The sequence below is a fragment of the Muscardinus avellanarius genome (assembly GCF_963383645.1).
Source record: "Muscardinus avellanarius genome assembly, chromosome: 1".
Classification (NCBI taxonomy): domain Eukaryota; kingdom Metazoa; phylum Chordata; class Mammalia; order Rodentia; family Gliridae; genus Muscardinus; species Muscardinus avellanarius.
This window is the reverse complement of record NC_137786.1, coordinates 42770982-42789264: the sequence shown is the minus strand read 5'-3', so window position 1 is coordinate 42789264 and position 18283 is coordinate 42770982. Positions and strand designations below refer to the sequence as shown.

The 18283-nt window shown below is 38.2% G+C and overlaps 1 protein-coding gene and 1 pseudogene across 2 annotated transcripts in view; one reads left to right on the top strand and one right to left on the bottom strand.

Annotated features, from left to right (window-relative positions):
- Positions 1 to 7879, bottom strand: part of ITGA1 (integrin subunit alpha 1) — a gene marked incomplete at both ends in the record, with an annotated part of 160564 nt that extends 152685 nt beyond the window's left edge. The window contains one exon of the mRNA XM_080705344.1: positions 7819 to 7879. Coding sequence (XP_080561470.1) covers positions 7819 to 7879 — 61 coding nt within the window. The remainder of the gene's footprint in view (positions 1 to 7818) is intronic.
- An 8673-nt stretch (positions 7880 to 16552) lies between these two features.
- LOC308277704 (large ribosomal subunit protein eL21-like) lies at positions 16553 to 17034 on the top strand (annotated as a pseudogene). The gene has a single exon. The product of its transcript is annotated as a large ribosomal subunit protein eL21-like (transcript).
- The last annotated feature ends 1249 nt before the right edge of the window (positions 17035 to 18283 follow it).

Below are 18283 nucleotides of genomic sequence, written 5' to 3'. Positions count from 1 at the left end.
TTGAGAGGCTGAGACAGGAGAATAGCAGGTTCAATGGCAACCTCCACAATTTAGGGTGACCCCGTTTCAAAATAAAATGTAAAATAAGGCTGGGAGTATACTTCAAGATAGAATGCCTCAGGATATAATCCCCAATACCCCAAAAACAAAAACTCATGAATGCCCTTTTAAAGCCAGACATATGGATCAGATAAAGCAAGAAGGCCTCACTTTAACATAAGTATTATAATCCAGCCTTGGTAAAATAAGTGGTTTGGTAAAGCTGACTAATGGACAATCTGTTGGGCATATTTCTTTAATTTTAGTACCTCCTAACTCAAATCCTTGGTCATCCCTACTATGTGAAGTGATCCATATACTTTATTGGTGAACTAGATAACAATTCTTCATATTATAATATGCAGGAAATGGTTTGTGTCATAGCAACAGATATTAATGGGCTCCTGAAGGACAAAAATCTTGTTTAGATACCTTTTTCCTGGCACAGTGTCTGTTAGTTAGCAGGGCCTGTATAAATTTTCTTATATCCATCTTATGTTTTTATTTTCTTCATTCTTACTTTCCTGTACACAAACCTGATCTTTGCATTTATCTTCTTAAAGCACCTTTGGAGAGACCCTTTCAATATCGCTTAGTTGCATGTCTATGGACTCTTCCAGACTATGAATCTCCTAAGGGCAGAAGCTACCTATTATTTTTTTGTGTGTTCCTGAAACCTCATACAACAAGTAATATATAATCGCATATGCATTATATGAAGGAAAGAGTGGTTGGTTATTCTCTTTTAATTTAGAGTTTTTAACCATCTACCACAGACACATTAAAATTAGGAAATCATATTTACTTTATAATGTTACTAAACACTTAAAAAGAAGTTTGCTCTTAAGTTTCTATAAACCTATGTCAGTTTTTGAGATCTCCATGCTTGGATAAGAAAAAATGGTGATTTTAAACACGTTTTACTAAGTAAAATATCTTGACATGTTTTAAAAAACGCAGAATGGCAGTTTTGTCATATGTGGCTTAGACAGTGATCTTTAGGGAACATAATATCCAGAGCTCAAATTATGAATATCTAATAATAATTGCAATTGTTTCTTTAGGAAAAACTTGCAAACCTCAGATTGTACGAAGGCTCCCATGAGTCCCACCACAGGCTAAGCAAGGTGGACAGTTGGGAGGGTTGTTCAGCTAATGGAGGCAAAAGGCTAAGAGATGAAAGGGAAAGTTGTTTTTTTTTAAGGAACTTCTTGTACTCACTTACTATCTAAATTTCCTGTGATTGAAAATGCTTACTTGCAATTGTGACAGAACAATACAAAACCTACTATTAAATAAACAAAATTCTATTAACAAGTGTATATGTGTGTGTATTTCTATTTGTATGTATCTTGAGACAGTCTGGGATTATTTTGACAAAAATATTATAATAAAATAATTATACAAATATTTCTAAGGGCTGACCAATATACAAGTATTTTCAGACTTTAGTATTTGACAAATTAAAAGTTTAATTAATGAATTATTGAAAATACATAAAAAGCTGGGCGTGGTGGTGCATGCCAATAATCCCAGTACTTGGAAGGCTGAGATAGGAAGACTGCAGGTTCACAATGAGCCTCAGCAACTTGTGAGGCCCTCTGCAACTTAGTGAGACCTAGTTTCAAAATGAAGAATAAAATACATTTGGGGGTGTAGCTGTGAGGTAGAATGCCCCTGGGTTCAATCCCCAGTACCGCAAGGGAAAAAAAAATGTTTAATTTGTAGAAGAGTATATTATTTATAATAAAATATTTAAAGCATATTAACCACATCATATTCTGAGCTATATACCCAACCCTATTTTATTTTTTTATTTTGAAACAGAGTCTCAGATGTTGAGGTCTTTGCTAATTTGCTAAGGCTATCCTCAAAACCTGTGATCCTCCTGTCTCAGCCTTCCAAGTACTGGGCTTATAGGTGTGCACCACCACCATGCCCAGCTGATTTAGCAGATCTCATATTTCACACACACAAAAAGTCATTTGACATCACTCCTCTGATATTGGAGTTACAATTATTTTTCTATTAATCCAGATTTTTCACTTGTTTTATTTAGAGGTCTACCTTTTGTATTAAACCATATTATAATTTGGGGCCATAAAGTGAATTCTTAACACTAATCAATGTGTGCATTTTAATTTTCCTTTGAAACTTAGCTGCCTTTTTAATTTTCTGTTAACTCATAAAAATTATTAGATTAAAATTAGACCTTTCCATATATACACTGTCCTAGCACTCACCACCATGACAGAAAGTTGAGCTTGCCAAAGTTAGAGTCATTGATCTTGTGTAACTAAACATCTTCTGCTTACTTCTCTGTCAATTTTCTCCTGAGTCTCCCTTCCAAAGGTGAATATTCAGAGGAAGCTAATTTTTTTTTTTTTTTTTGCAGGAGCTTATGGGAGACCTGGTGAGGTCATATGTGTGCAAGAGGAGCAATTATTCCCTGAATCAGATACAAATGTGACTCTGGGAAAAAAAAAAAAAACTAAGAAGAGTAAAAATATTTTTGTGTCCAGAAAGGATATCATATATTAACCTTTTTGAAATCTTAAGATGCAGTTTTCAAGTGTAACATAGAAATGTGGTAGAAAATTGCCATCTAGATAGGCCATATATTATTGATTTTAATTTTCAAATTCACATTTTCCCACATTTAAACACCTCTTAGACCAGGATGCATCTGACAATCTAGCAATTATGTATTGGACTGACAGTCCTTGCGTCTCTTAAGGTGCATAAAATATTGGTGCATTTTTCAATTGCTGGTATCTTCCATTCAGTGAGATATAAATATGGGTAAAGAGGAATGAGGATATAATTAATTGGGACAATCTGAACCCTTAAGTGTTTCATAGGTTTATCTATAGTCTGTTTCATAATTTAGTCAGTAAACAAGATGCCTATTAGTCCCAGGTGCTAAGAATAATGAGCAAAGATCCTGCTTTCATGTATAGTAGGCTGGAAAGACAGGAAGCAAAGGTGCTAGAGGCACAAATGTCCCTAGGGCAGGGGTCAGGTCTATTCCAGAGAGTTTCTTGGGACTGACATTTATGTGGAGACTTAAGGATGAGTAATAGTGGGTGTAGCTGCTTATGCAAAGGCCCAGAGTAGACTTCAGAAGAACTGGGATAATAGAGGAACTGAAAGAAGTTCAAAAGTCTTGAGGAAAGGAATATATTCAACTCATTTGCATCTCTGGATATTTTACTGTACTTGCTTTGAGAGTGAATACAATTCTCCAGTCACAGGCTGCCCTGAATAGGCAATCTATTCTGCCTTTAGCACTGTGGCAACACTTCCACAATATCTTTCATCTCAGTTTTATAACACAAATTCAAGCATTCCATTTTGTATTTCACACAACAAAGGAATAGTGTAGGTGAATAATAGTATTTGGTCCTTAATAACTTTCTGAATCTATTTTTTTAACATGAACTACTTTGTTTTATTAAAATATTTTAAAGGATATGTGAGAATCCAGCAATACTTAAGTCTCAATGGGAAGTTTGTCGGGTTGAAGTTGGTTATGGAGGAAGGAAGGCAGAGGAGCATCTATCTAAAGAAATAAGATCAACAAGGATAAGCTGGGGCCCAAGAGCAACTTGTGCATCAAAATACCTAGTCTGGCATCTTAACAGCACACAAGAAAAATAAGTAAACCAGTTAGCATATATATTTCATTATGACTCATTGTTTATTTACTAAAAAACCAGCAAACAACAACCCTGTGGATTAGTTACTGCATTTACAGACATCATAAAGACAAATTGTTACTATCTTTAGTAACTCCTAAAAACTGCCATTGGAGATTATTTCTGTATTAGAAAAGTGACTTCTACACACATTCAGTTTTCTTCTCACTGGACTTGTTTTGAGCAGGAAAGCTTTTCTGTCAAAAGGGTCTCAGAACTAGACACTTCCTTCTAGGCCAACCAAAATGTTTCTAGGGAGAAGAGGCAAATATTTAGGGATAATACTACGTGTGTGTGTGTGTGTGTGTGTGTGTGTGTGTGTGTGTGTGTGTTACTGCATTCCTGGAAACCCTTCTACCTCTGGGCTACACTCCCAGACCTATTTTTTTATATATATTTTTATTTGGAAACAGGGTCTCTTAAGCCAGCGAGACTGGCTTCGAACCTGCAAGATCCTCCTGTCTCTGCCTCCCCCCAGTGCTGAGATTACAAGCATGTGTTACATTTGTATTCTTTATGACTAAAGTTAGTAGTCTTCAGTTACACTTAATGTAGGGTGGGATATGACCGATGGAAGGGCAGAGAAAGATCTTCCAGGTTAGGAAGGAGCTTGTGGTACACTGTGATGTGCACCCGTAATTCCAGTATTTAGGAGGCTGAGACAGGAGGATTGCAGGTTTGCAGCCAGCCTCAGCTACTTAGGCCCTCTGCAACTTAGTGAGACTTGTGTCAAAATAAGGAATAAAAAATTAGGGCTGGGGATGTAGCTTAGAGGTAGAATGCCCCTGAGTTCAATCCTCGATACCACAAAAAGTAAATAAAATAATAAAATAAAAATAAAAAATAAAATCAGGCTGGGGGTTTACCTCAGAGGTAGAATGTTCCTGGGCTCAATCCCTAATAGCGCACACACAAAAATAAATGAATAAATAAAGATTTTTACAAGGTAGTGGAGAAATAAATTATTTGTTTCCCCTACTTCTTTATTGGGTTTCAGTTTTGGCACTGGCAGCATTCCTCTGGACCAGTGGCCTTCCTTCCAAAGCTAGAGCTCAGTGTCAAACCCCTGAGGCCTAGGAATGCTCCTTGTGTTTCTTCTCCTGTTGCTTGTCCTAGAAGCTCTTTTTTTTTGGTTTTCTTAAGGCCTCTCTAAACTGCCTACTTAAGAAATTTTCTTCCGTTATATCCTCTGTATGTGCCTCCAATTTATGCTGAGACTCTGGCATATAAAATAACAATAAAAACTATATTTGGGCATAAATGAGAAGATCATCCTTGACAAATTGTTTAATAACTGTTGGAAGACGCGAATACAAGAAGTTCTAATTCCAATGGGAAGTTTATTGCGATGGTGGTGGTTTGTTACTGTGATGTAAGCCCAGCTTTGAAGGCTGGAGTTTGTTTAAATGGCAGGGGGTAGGGGGAAGGAAGGGTGGAGTCCTTTTCTAGATGCATGAAACAACAGGATCATAGCCACAGTGGTAAATATGAGCAGGAGGGTTATGGGGGAAGTAAAGAAATGTGACCAGATGTGATGTGCACTTTATGGCTATGAATGCTAGTAGACATAACAGTGGTCTCTCAGATCTGCTGGTGTCTTAATCCCTGAAACCTGTGACTATGAGGGCTGTGAATAAATTACAGGCCTTGAGATAGGGGAGATTATTCTGGTGGATATAATGTAAATGCAGGAATGCTTAAAGAGACAATAGTGTCAGAAGGAGATATGATAAAGAAACAAGAGTGTGAGAGGAAGACTTGAAGATACTACCTTACTGACTTTGAAAACTAAGGCAGGATCCATGAGTCATGTTGCGCTGGTGGATGTTAGAAACTGGAAAAAATCAAGGAAACTGATTGTCCCCTAGGGCTTCCGGAAGAGTTGCCCCAAAGCTCCTCAAATTTAGCCCAGTGAGATTTATGACTAATAGAACTGCAAAGTAGTAAATTTATGTGTTTTAAGCTAGAAAATCTATGACAGCTTATTACAACAGCAATAGGAAATTGATGCTGGGGGAGTAGAAGGTAGGCTGCTGGATTAGAGCAGTCAGTTGAGAATCTGGGATTTTACTAAGAGGCAGCAAAGAACCACCAAAGTTTTTGACTAAAAACTCCGATATAATAAAAGTAATGTATTAGGAGGGTAGGCTAGAGGCTAGGTTCAGATTGGAAACAAGAAGATAAGCAAGCTCTACAGTAGTGATCTCATGGGTGGGGACTGTGATAAGACTTCAGATTAGGTGTGGACTCCATGAATTGATGAGAATTTTCCAAATATAAGCAAGGACAAAGAATTGACTGAATATAATGACTGGTGGTGAAACCAGCAAGGGAAAGGAAGAAGTCAAATCTCAGGTCCTTAATTTTGTGTTATGAAATGAGCATAAACATAGCACAAATGAGGAATCTGTTGACACTGAGTCAATACATTTTTTCCATGCTAAACTTAGTTACACACAAACGCAGAAAACAACTAAACACTAAAATAATTCAGAACAACCTTATATTATTTTCCTCTAAGTCTCTTCTAGGATTCAGCAAGGCACATAGTACCAACATAACTTATGAAACTGTAACTTGTTAACCTCTCCCCCATCATTCAAAGTTTCTTTTCTTTTTAGAGGGCATGCGACTTCATTGGATCATTTCATCACTAGCAATTACTTACTTGGTACTATGAAAAAATTACAATTTAGGAAGTTAGTAAATTATTCCAGTTTGGCATAAGATCAGTAGCAACAACAAGTTACAAGTACTTTTCAAAAATTGAGGTTAAGGAGGACTCAGGTCAGATCTGCCCCAAGGGTCATGATAGTAGCTGGTAAGTCAGCCCCTTTACTGCCTGGCTATACTACTATTCAAAAGTTACTACTGCTTGGATAATAGGACATTTCCTGATTAGTAGAAAATGTTTGGATGAAAAGTCCATAGCTCATTATTAACCCTCTTTATACCACTTCTCTGTGAAGGAAAAAAAAGGCTCTGCTTATTCTTAATCCATTTCTAATTGATCTTCATATGCATGGCCATCTATGGCAGAGCTAAACTGTCAGGTTTGTCCTCATTTTTTTTTTTTTTTAAGAGGGAGATCACAGCTCTTTAGTTGTCTTTTAAATGAAAACAGAAAATTGGGGGGGAGAAGGAAATGAGTCAGCTGCTGAGAGTTTTCAAAGTCAAAAGAGAATTAATTGCCTTTATTTTTAGTGGTAAAATGCTAAATTAATGAGTACTAACAAGCCACTGTTAAAGAAACAATTGCATATCAAGGATATGCTAAAGACAACCTTTAAGCCATTCATCAAATGACTTTTCTTTCACTAAAGCTTATACCAATAATACACTTACACCCATCTACCTTCCTTTTCTCCTCTGTCACCAGTTCAACTTTCCCTCCTCAGCCAGAAACTGGTATGAAAGATCTGAACTCGGTTAATCATTTGGAAAATCTTAGAAAATGCTACAATTCAACCTTATTCTATAGTGCATGCAACTCTGCATTTCTTCTGTTAGGTTCCACCTTAAAAATACACACTTATACATGGCATTTTCATCTTAAAAATAGTTTGCCTTGTGATATTTACAGAATTAACGTTCATTATTTCCCAATTTCAAAATATTCCTCCTCTTGGGTGCTGACACAGAAACATCATTTTGGGGCAGGAAGCCGTTTTCCACTATATCCCTCCCTCTCTTTCCCTTTTTTTTTAGTAGCAGAAAATAGCCTAAGCACTAAACGGCAAAAACAGTAATGTGCAGTAAGTCCAGTCTGGAACAACCTGAGGGTAGGAACGCAGCTGCCTATAAAGCAGGCGCCCTCTGGTCACACCTCTTAAGACCAGTGGAAAAAGCCTTGGGCCAAGTCCTAAAATACAATGTATATTGCAAAACAATTTAGATTTGAAAAGTCAATTATGCTTGCAAAGTTTTCGAGTTCCTTCTGAACTCTAGCCTTGCAGGCTACCTGGAGTGCCCCAGAGCAGACAGGCGCTCCGTCCTGCTCTCCGGCCCATGTGCCTCCCTCGGGCTCCAGCCCCCACGACCCGCACCCAGGAGATGCTCGGCGCACCGCAGAGTCGCTCACCGGTGAGGAGCCAGCAGCAGGCGACAGCGACCCCTGGGCTGGCAGGGGTTCGGGGGGCCATGGCTGGAGCGGCGCGGGCTCGAGGGCAGGACCTGGCTGCACCGCGCGCCCCGGGCCCCTCGGACGGTCTGCGCGGGTCTCGATCCTTGGCCGCCGCCGCCCGCAGCGCCCAGTTGTGGCCGAGGAATGATTTCCTGTGTTTGGGTCGGATGCCTCTAAGTCCGCTCCACGCTTTTCACATCCCAGACCGATTGCCACATCGCCCGCCCCTTCGCGCTCTCGGTTTCTGAAATCTCACTGGCAGCTTCCCAGGCTCAGTCCGAGACATGGACAAATAAAGCCAGCTTCGCGGGTCGGTGTTTAGGCTAAAGTCCACGGGCTGCGAAGCAACCCTTAAAGGGACATCTCATCTTTATTCAGGGGGAGATCGCGCTCGCGGTGCCAGATCCCTAAGGTGGTAGGAAGGCGGGCGAGGCTGCCCCGCAGAGGGTGTCGCCAGCCCAGTGGCTCCGCCTTCACGCTCGGTACTTCTCTGGAGTCTGGGCAGGAAGGGCACTTTGAAAGAGCCCGGGCTCCTCCGCCTTATGGGGAGGCAGCTTTCCCGGGGTCCAGTTGCGCCCAAGGGATCTTACGGTCCGTGAAAGTGAGCGGATCTGACTGATATCCCCCTTCCCTAGCCCGTGAGCTCTGGGGCTGCTCTTTAAAGTTGCCTCGCCCTAAGGAGGGCGTCCTCACCGCCCCCCACGCCCCAGGGAGGGCTCTGCTTTCCTTTATGGAGTGTTTGTTTATGATGATTCCTGTTTAAAGTGTGGTCACAGATAAGATTTTCTGTGGGAAGGAAAATGATAAGGGGTAAAAGGAGAAACGAGATTGGGGGGCGGAGTAGAGGGAGAAAAGATTGCAAGAGGGGAACAGGAGGGGAGGGAACAGAGGAAAGCAGCCTCCTTAGACATGGAATGTGTGTGGGCTATTTTGTTTAAGCCCAGCTAGGATGTTTGTACACTGGGAATTGACTCTAAGTTCTCTAAGAGAACTTTAGGGACTCTCCTTTTCTCTTGCTGTACGCTTTTTTATGAGTAAGTCTGGCTTAAGCCATGCTCCTGCTGCTCCTCCCCTGGGAAAGGGGTCAGAAGACCTGCCTAGGAGTTTGCAAGCCTGCCTTGCCTGCTGAGTTGAACAGCCTCCCGCGGTCAAGAGCCGCGTTCACGACTTAGGGGCTACACTTGCTGTTGTCAAAGCAGCTCTGTCTCAGTGGTTTTGAAGATTTCAAAGATAAGAAGGCAATGGATAGCTGGATTTGTGTTTAGGGGTGTTTGGGGAATCTATTCCACATCCAACTGAGTGCCTCTATCCAGCAGGAGTCTTCATGCAGGACAATAGTGCCACCCAAAGGAGGGCTCATGGCCCAGAACACAGTGCAGGTGCCAGAGTACAGGAAACATCAGAGCCAGGAGGGCGGGGAGAGTCACAGGGGTGGCAGTATACCTTGCCAAATAGAGGAGTAAGGCAACTGAAAGTTGGAGAAGATGAATATTAAAGAAGATTGATGAGGGTCAAAAATAGAGTGGCCAGAACTGAGAATTTGAAGGCCATTGGATCTCATGGCCATGACCCATTAGCCAAGGAACTCCCTTTCCAATTTATGTATTTGAATGATCTGCCATGTAATAAATACATTAAAAATGTGTTTCCTTATCTTTTTAAATATTTCATAATGCCTTTTCTTAACTTTAGCCTTAAAAATTGCACAAACAAATTTAGAAAAATAGTATTGTGTTGGATCACAGTTCAATGCCACTAGGTATTACTGGGGCTCCCTTCCCTGTGGCCTTTAGTATTCTAATATCTATCCAAAGAATGCCTTTCCTGCTTACATTTCACCTCCCCTTTGTTAGTCTCAGTCATGTCAGTGTGATCCATTGGGCCTGGCAAAATAACCAGTAAATATTGATTAATGTTTGGCATTTAGATATAATAAATAATTCTCTGGCAGTATTTCTCCAGATTGCTTAGTTTTTTTTTTTAAAAAAAACTTAGTATGTCTTTATGTATATATGTATATTTGTACAAGCATATGTGTATAACATATGTGTGTGCGACTGTGTCTACACAGACACATTCATGTTTATATATGGTATTCTAGAAAAAAAACCAAAACATTACAAAATATACTGAAATAATGAAGGGTTAAATATATTTATAGTATGATATGGGCTACAATTATTAAATTTTTTTTCTTTGTGGTAGTGGATGGCAAATACTTTAAAAATATTTTTATCTCCTCTAAAATGTAAAAACTTAGTGGTCATAACCAGTACTATCAGTGGTATTGTTAAATTTAATTTTCAACAGTAATAGGAATCTTATGGCATTGCTTTTGATCTTCATATCTAATCAGTGTAAATGTAGGGACTAAAAATTAGTAAATGTAATTGCTAGGGAATTACATTTCAAATAAGTGCTCATTTTCAGAATCATAATAGATCTAAATACAAATTGTTGTCAAGCAATCTACCTAATTATTCTTACTAGTAGAAGACATGCCAGTGAGTAACCAGGTTTAGATAAAAACTCACCTAGTATCACAATCATAGGACGCACTTGATGGCAAACTCTAGACTTCATGCTATACACTTTTCTACTTAAAATGAGACCCGCCTTAATCAGCTCTCTCTTCTGATCAGATCAGAAGCAGGAGTGAAAACTAACAGTACACTTAGAAGTTAAAGATTGAAATGATTAAGAATTTGGAAATTAAAATCTATAAAATAAGGCAAGAATATTTGGTTTTATTTAAAAAGAAAAAAAATTTAAAAAGAAAAACATATACCTCACACCAATATATTCCTAGACTTCACCTAATATACTGAGTAAAATTGTTGGAGAGAGTAAGGTTCTGGAGATGTGCTGCTTGAATTCAAGCTCTGGAACCACAATGTGAGAGCTGTACAATATGGGAAAGCCATTTAGGTTTTCTAAGCCTCCGTTTTCTCAAACGCAAAATGGGCCTAACAATAGTGGACTTCCTACAGATTGCTATGAGGATTAGATGAGGCAAGCTACAAGCATTTAGCATGATGTTAGGTTTGAAATAAGTACTCAGTAGATATTAGTCATTGTCCCAGTGGAAGAACCAGTGTTAGGTGGGCAATGCAAACACAGGGCAGGGCGTGTGTGTGAGAGGCCCTGTAAGAACTGATGCGATGTGATGCCATCAAGAGGGGTACTTTGGTGTTTAGCTAAAAAAAATTCCATTAATTCTTATTACTGTTTTTTTTGTATTTTGGAATACTTAGTTTGGATTTGGGAATTACCTTGGAGATGTGCCAATAAAATTGATATTCATGAAGACATTAGAACCCATTACAACATTAACATAGATTTGCTTTCCAAATTAGCTAGCTGTCCAATGAACTTTTTACAACAAGAGTAGAGGAGAATCAAGAACTCTATCCCTGGTATATGCCAGGATTCCTTGGTAGTAAGGTCATAGGTCTTAAAACCACAGGATAAATAATTTACCCACACCTGGAAGGTGGTACCAATTTTACTCTATTGTTATTTGTTTGTTTGTTTGTTTATTTATTTATTTATTGGTACTGGGGTTTGAACCCAGGGGCACTTTACCTTCAAGATACAGCCCTATTTTTATTTTTATTTTTATTTTTGAAACAGGGTCTTGCTAGGTTGATTAGACAGTCCTAGAACCTGTGATCCTCCTGTCTCAGCCTCCTAAGTACTGGGATTACAGGCATGCACCACCACACCCTGCATAAGTAATTTTTTTTTTTTTTTTTTTTTTTGGCGGGTCTGGAGATGGAACCAAGGGCATTCGGCCTCCGAGCTACACACCTGCCCTATTTTTTTATTCTTTATTTTGAAACAGGGTCTCACTAAGTTGCATAGGGCCTCACTAAATAGCTGAGGCTGTCCACAAACCACAATCCTCCAGTCTCAGCCTCCCAAATGCTGGGATTACACGCGTGCGCCACCACACCCAGTTGTGTAAGTAATTTAAAACTGTTCCATGTTTAAAAAAAAAAACCTAGATTTTGTTAATGAGGTAATTCGAAAGTGATTTTTTATGGTACTGGGAAATTCCACCCATAGGTGCTTGCTCTACCATTGACTTAGACCCCCAGCCTTTTTTTTTTTTTTTTAAACAAGGTTTCAAAGCCTAGCCCAGAACCTGTGCTCATTCTGCCTCAGATTCCAGCTACTGAAATTATAGGCTTTTGCCACTACATATAGTTGCAAAAGTGATATTTTAAAAATTAAATATGAAATTTCTAATAAACTTTAAGGTAGCATCTAAGAGTGTTTTCATCCTACTCCATATTACTTTGTCTCTGAGAAGTTAGAGGAAAGTGGACTGTCTAGATGTGCTTCTCTTTTCTTGGAAATTTCATAAAAATTCAGATTTAAAAAATTTACTCTGAGCCGGGCATGGTGGCGCATGCTTGTAATCCCTGCGCTTGGGAGGTGGAGACAGGAGGATCGCGCAGGTTCGAAGCCAGCCTCACTGGTTTAAGACACACAGTTTCCAAATTAAAAAATATATATAAAAAAAGGTTTGGGGTGTAGCCTGGAGGTAGAAGGGTTTCCAGGAACCCCAGTACCACAATAAATAAATAAATAAATAAATAAATAAATAAATAAATAAATAATTTTACTCTGTGAGTATTCAGGAGAGTGTATCCTAAGCCAGTGAGGTTCACACTTAGGGCCACTGCACTTGGACAAACTAGTTTAATGCAATAATTTTTAAACTCCTGCTATATGTATATTCCAAGGCTATGTTGTTCAGAAGCAAAAAATGGGTAAGACACTTGTTATTCTCCTGCAAATCTGCTGGCCATTAATCTCTGTCATCTGTAACTAGGAACAGAAAATAAATCATTTTGTACTCAATTCTAACATTGGCATGTTTCATGTTAAGCTTACAAAATTAAGCAGCCTAAATTAGTGGGTGTTGTTATACCTTGAAAGCTCATGATTGCTTCTTCTATAACCAAAATAAGGTCACGGTGTGGTAAAGCGTGAACTTCACCACTAGCCAACCATTTGTTTTTTGTTATTGCGTAATGTTCTTTTGTGTGTGTTTTTTTTCACTTAAAATATAAAATAGGTGTTCCTCCCAGCTTATTTCCTGAACAAGACTGTGCCAGAAATCTGGTCCAAAGACATCTGGGCGACTGGTACTTAAGAAAAAAAAAAAAAAAAGCATCACTTTGGAATCCTGGTGAGGTACCATTAACACTGTAGGAAAGTTCCCTGGACTTACTGGCAGACCTCAGCCTGAGTGACACATAGGGCTGCACAGAGATGCTGAGCCAGGGTGGTACCCTGGCAGCAATAGTCAATTCGTGGCACTCTCTGACTCAGAAAAACAACTACTGATGACCAGAAATGTTTGAGCTGCATTACTGGGTCCCTTCATTTAAAACATGAGTTTATGATGTATTATACTATATATTGGGATGATTCTAGAATTGTTTAAACAGGTTGATTTAGTCATTTTCTTTTAACTAGTTTCTAAAAAGTTAAAATAGTTTGGCTCTAAAATCTTGGGACAGAGAATAAATGGTTAATTAGTATTTCAGACCAAAAAGATTATTATCTCTCTCTCTCTCTCTCTCTCTCTCTCTCTCTCTCTCTCTCTCTCTCTCTCTCTGTGTGTGGTACTGGGGTTCCTGGAAGCCCTTCAACCTCCGGGTTACACTCCCAGACCTATTTTTTTATATTTTTATTTGGAAACAGGGTCTCTTAAGCCCGCGCGGCTGGCTTCGAACCTGCGCGATCCTACTGTCTCTGCCTCCCAAGCGCAGGGATTACAAGCATGCGCCACCACGCCCGGCAAGATTATTATTTCTCGTAAGAGGACTGGGTCACTAAACACATATATGGGGAAACAACCTTTGTCTTGAATGAAAAATAAATATGTCGAGAGTTTATTATTTGGCTGTCACTAATATCTAAATAGTTTGCTTTACAATTATGTGCCTAGTTTTCATCTTCTCTACTAGAGTAAAATCTATACCAACATAGTCAATGACTTTTTAATCCCCTGAAGCACCTGGCTTCATGTAATTCATTCATTCAAACATTGACAGGGTTGCTTAAATGCTGCAGACATTGTTGGTGGAATTTCAAATTAGTGCAACGACTTTGGAAAACAGTATGGAGAATACTCAGAAGAACTGGAACAAATGTACCATTTGATCCAGCAATACTACATCTGGGTATCTACCCAAAAGATTGGAAACCAAACTACCAAACTAATGCATGTGTATCTATGTTCATAGCTACACAATTCACCATAGCCAAACTATGGAACCAGCCAAGATGTCCATCAACAGATGAATGGATTACAAAACTGTGGGATATGTACACAATGGAATTTTACTCAGCCATTTAAAAAAACTCAATTACATCATTTTCAGGGAAATGGATGGAACTGGAGGACATTATGCTAAGTGAGATTAGTCAGTCACAAAAAATAAGAAATCAGATGCTTTCCCTAATATGTGAGAGTTAGGGACAAATGGGTCATAGGAGGAACTCTAGATGAAAAAGGAAATCCTATAGAGGAGCAAACAAGGCAACCTAAAGGAGGAGAAAGGAGGGGGAAAGAGGAAAATCTCTAAAACACACAATGTACTTAAACAAATGGAAGTCAACCACTAATCCAAGCAAGGGAAGGAGGGATGGGGAGGGAATGGAGTGGGAATTGGGTAGGGGCTAAATCAGTGATGTGTACATGTTTGTACACACAAGTTTTTTACCCCAATATTATGTATGAATATAATGCACCAATAAAAATTTTTAAAAAAGAATAAAAAATAGGGCTGGGGGTGTAGATGGGAGGTAGAATGCTTCTTAGTTTCATACCCAGTACTTCAATAAATAAATAAATAAATAAATCTGATTTTTAAAATGCTGCAGAAATTCTCCTAGAGTGTGAGGATTAAAAGATGCTGAAGTGCTATGCCCTATCCTCAAGCAGATTCACAAGCTACCTGAAGACATATGCACACGACAAACTATCTTATTGCATCTGACCTCCACAACAGAGGGTGAATGAAGTTAAGAAAAAAAAGAAGACATAATTTGTGACAGATAATATGAAGTAGTCACAGGGGATTTTACATGCGGTCAAATAAAGTGATAGGCATTTTAGGTAAAGGCAACATAAAATGGTTGAACATATTGGGATAGAAGTTAAGAAAAGCGAATAAAATCAGAGCCAGACTTGAAAGGCTCTTAAAAAGATGCTAAGAAATTAGGACTTCTTACAAGCATAGAATATCTTCATGGTTCCGAATGACATAGACACACAGTTTTTTACTCTGTTTCTGTTTTTCTCTCTTATTTTTTGAATTATCTTGATTTGATATTATTGTTATTATTATTATTATTATTATTAGTAGTAGTAGTAGTAGTAGTAGTAGTAGTAGTAGTATTTTGTGGTACTGGGGATGGAACCCAGGGGCACTGTACCTCTGAGCTGCACCCCCTGCCCTATTTTTTATTTTAATTAATTAATTTATTATTTGTTTCTTTATTTTTTGCTGTACTGGGGATGGAACTCAGGGGCATTCTACCTCTGGCTACACCCAGCCCTATTTTTAATTCTTTTTATTTTTGAAACAGGATCTCACTGAGTTGCAGAGGGTCTCACTAGCTGAGGCTGTTCATGAACCTCGATCCTCCTGTCTCAGGCTCCAAAATACTGGGATTGCAAGTGTGTGCCACCACGCCCAGCTTATTTTTGGTTTTTTTTGCAGTACTGGGGATGGAACCCAGGGGTATTCTACCTTCAAGCTATACCCCCAGCCCTATTTTTTTAGTCTTTTTTTATTTTGAAACAGGGTCTCACTGAGTTGCAAAGGGCATCGCTAAGTAGCTGAGGCCTGCCCATGAACCAGATTTCTCTGGTCTCAGCCTCCCAAATGCTGGGATTAAAAGTGTGCGCCACCATGCCTGGCTTGATATTATTTTTGTAATAGAGAAAATGAAATACGTCACAAGTATGAAGCACAGTGTAAAACTCCTCCCAACAATTTTTATGTAATACACTCTGAGGAGACTTAAAATTATTTATTATCAACCGAACTATATAGAACATTTGAATAAAGTGGAAAATTGTACATGTGTGTCAAAAAAGAGTAATCTTTGGTGTTTGTTTAAATTTGTGTTCTGTTTTGGAAGATAGAAATATCATTAAAATCTTTTATTGGTGCATTGTAATTACATATCATAATGAAGGTCAGAGTGATAGAGACACACATGCACACAGCATGGAACACACATGGAGAGATTCCCCTGGCTCCCACCCCACTCCTCCCTCCCTCTCCACATACATGATATTGAGGTTGGCATTGATAACTCTGAACATGTCCATGGGGGCGAATGAAGTGTTGCCTTCATTAACTCCCCTCCATCACTCCATTCAGGCTTCTTCTCCTGTGTCTGGAGTCCTTTTTGTATCCCAGTTTCTTCCTAGCTCCCACATATGAAGAAAAACATATGACTCTTCATTATTTTGTGGTTCTTTTAAAATTCGAGGAGGAGAAATATGAAGCCATTTGTCATAGTGCCTATATTAATTTTAGAGACTCCAATTAGACAACATATGATAGGTATTTAAGTCATAGTGCCAACAGTGATCATTTTTTAAACAAAGTATAGTTTAGCTTTCCACTGCAACCACCACTTCCAGTAATTTGCCACCATGAGAAACACAAAGGGTAAGAAGAGACACCAATATACTTACTTACTCCAGGCCTTTTAGAAGCATGGAGTTGCTCCTTTGGCCACATACATGCGAATCTACAGGAAGGGTGATGATACTGTAGACATTAAGGAATGGGTGCTATTTAAAAAGGAATGACTCACAGATGTTATCATGATAAAATGAAGAATCTGTAATGTTCCCTAGCATGCTGTTGGCATTGTTGTAAACAAGCAAATTAGGGCAAGATTTTTGCTATGAGAATTAATGTGAATATTGAACATATTAAGCACTCTAAGAGTTGAGGCAGCTTCCTGAATCAGGTGAAAGAAAGTGAATGGAAGAAGAAGGGAGCCCAAGAGAAAGGTACTTGGGTTCATCTGAAATGCTGGCCGGCTCCACTCAGAGAAGCACACTTTATGAGAACCAATGGAAAGGAGCCTGGGCTGCTAGAACCTATTCCTTATGAATTCATGGCATAACAGGTGTAAAAAACTGAGGTGTACCCTTAACATAGGGGCAAATGAGCAACAACAGAAATTATCCCGTAGGAATTCCAAATGTTGGACTTTGTAGATAAAAACATTAAATCAGTTTTTTTTATAAATAGCTAAAACTATTTATAAAGAAAAGCTAAAAAGTTTCAAAGAAATTTAAAGAATTAAGTAAGTATACAATAATAATGTTTCACCCAATATAGAATATTAAGAGATGTAAAAATAAAAGTTTTGAAGTTGAAAGCTAATAACAATTTAAAACTCACAAGAGAGACTCAACAATAGATTTGAACTGGTATGAGAAGGAATCAGTGAATTTGAAGATAAGTCCATTGAGATTATTCACTGTGATGAACAGAACAAAAAGAAAATAATCAAGTATACTAACATATGCATAATGAAAATTCCAGAAGAAAATAAGAGAAAATAAAATCAAGAAAGAATATTGGAAGAAGTAATGGCTGAAACTTGATGAATGTAAAAATTCTAGAAAACAAAACAAAGCCCTATATTAACAATAATCACAAAACAAAAAGTGAACCACTAGAGCTCATTGAAATAAAATACTATTTCTTATTTAATAACAGTAGTTGATTTATTATTTATATTTGGTTATAACAAATATATATATATATATTAATTAGAACACTATATGTTATTATTTTATACTAATATAAACTAATTAGAACGAAGTCCCAGATAATATAAAGTTCCAGAGTATTTCATTAATCACATAATTTTAAGGAACTTGGTTTTGGTAGACAATAAAACAAAGAATTTTGAGCATATTTGATGGGAAAAAGCTCAAGAATTCAACAAGACCATTAGGCAAAGTGGATGACGCAGAGAAGTGTACTCTCGTTTGTTCTTGACTGTATCATTGAATCTGTGATTACAAATATGCTAATGAAATTATATATTTCAAAACTGAAAACAGGAAGACATACTGGAAGTAAAATCCCAACAAGTCATCAACTTCGAGAGGTCTATAATTAACTTCAGGAGCCTATTATAAGAGTTAATTTATCCTCGTGATTATTAAGCCATTAAATGGAATTCAAAGTTGATGAAATAAAATAGATTTGAAGTGACTCTATATTGAATCCTCTGTAGGAGGATTCAAGATTTTCTTGAAATTGTAAAATAAATAGATAAAGGAAGAATTGATTGTTCATTAGTTTAAAAAAATCTAGTCACCGGGCATGGTGGCACACACTTGTAATCCCAGCATTCA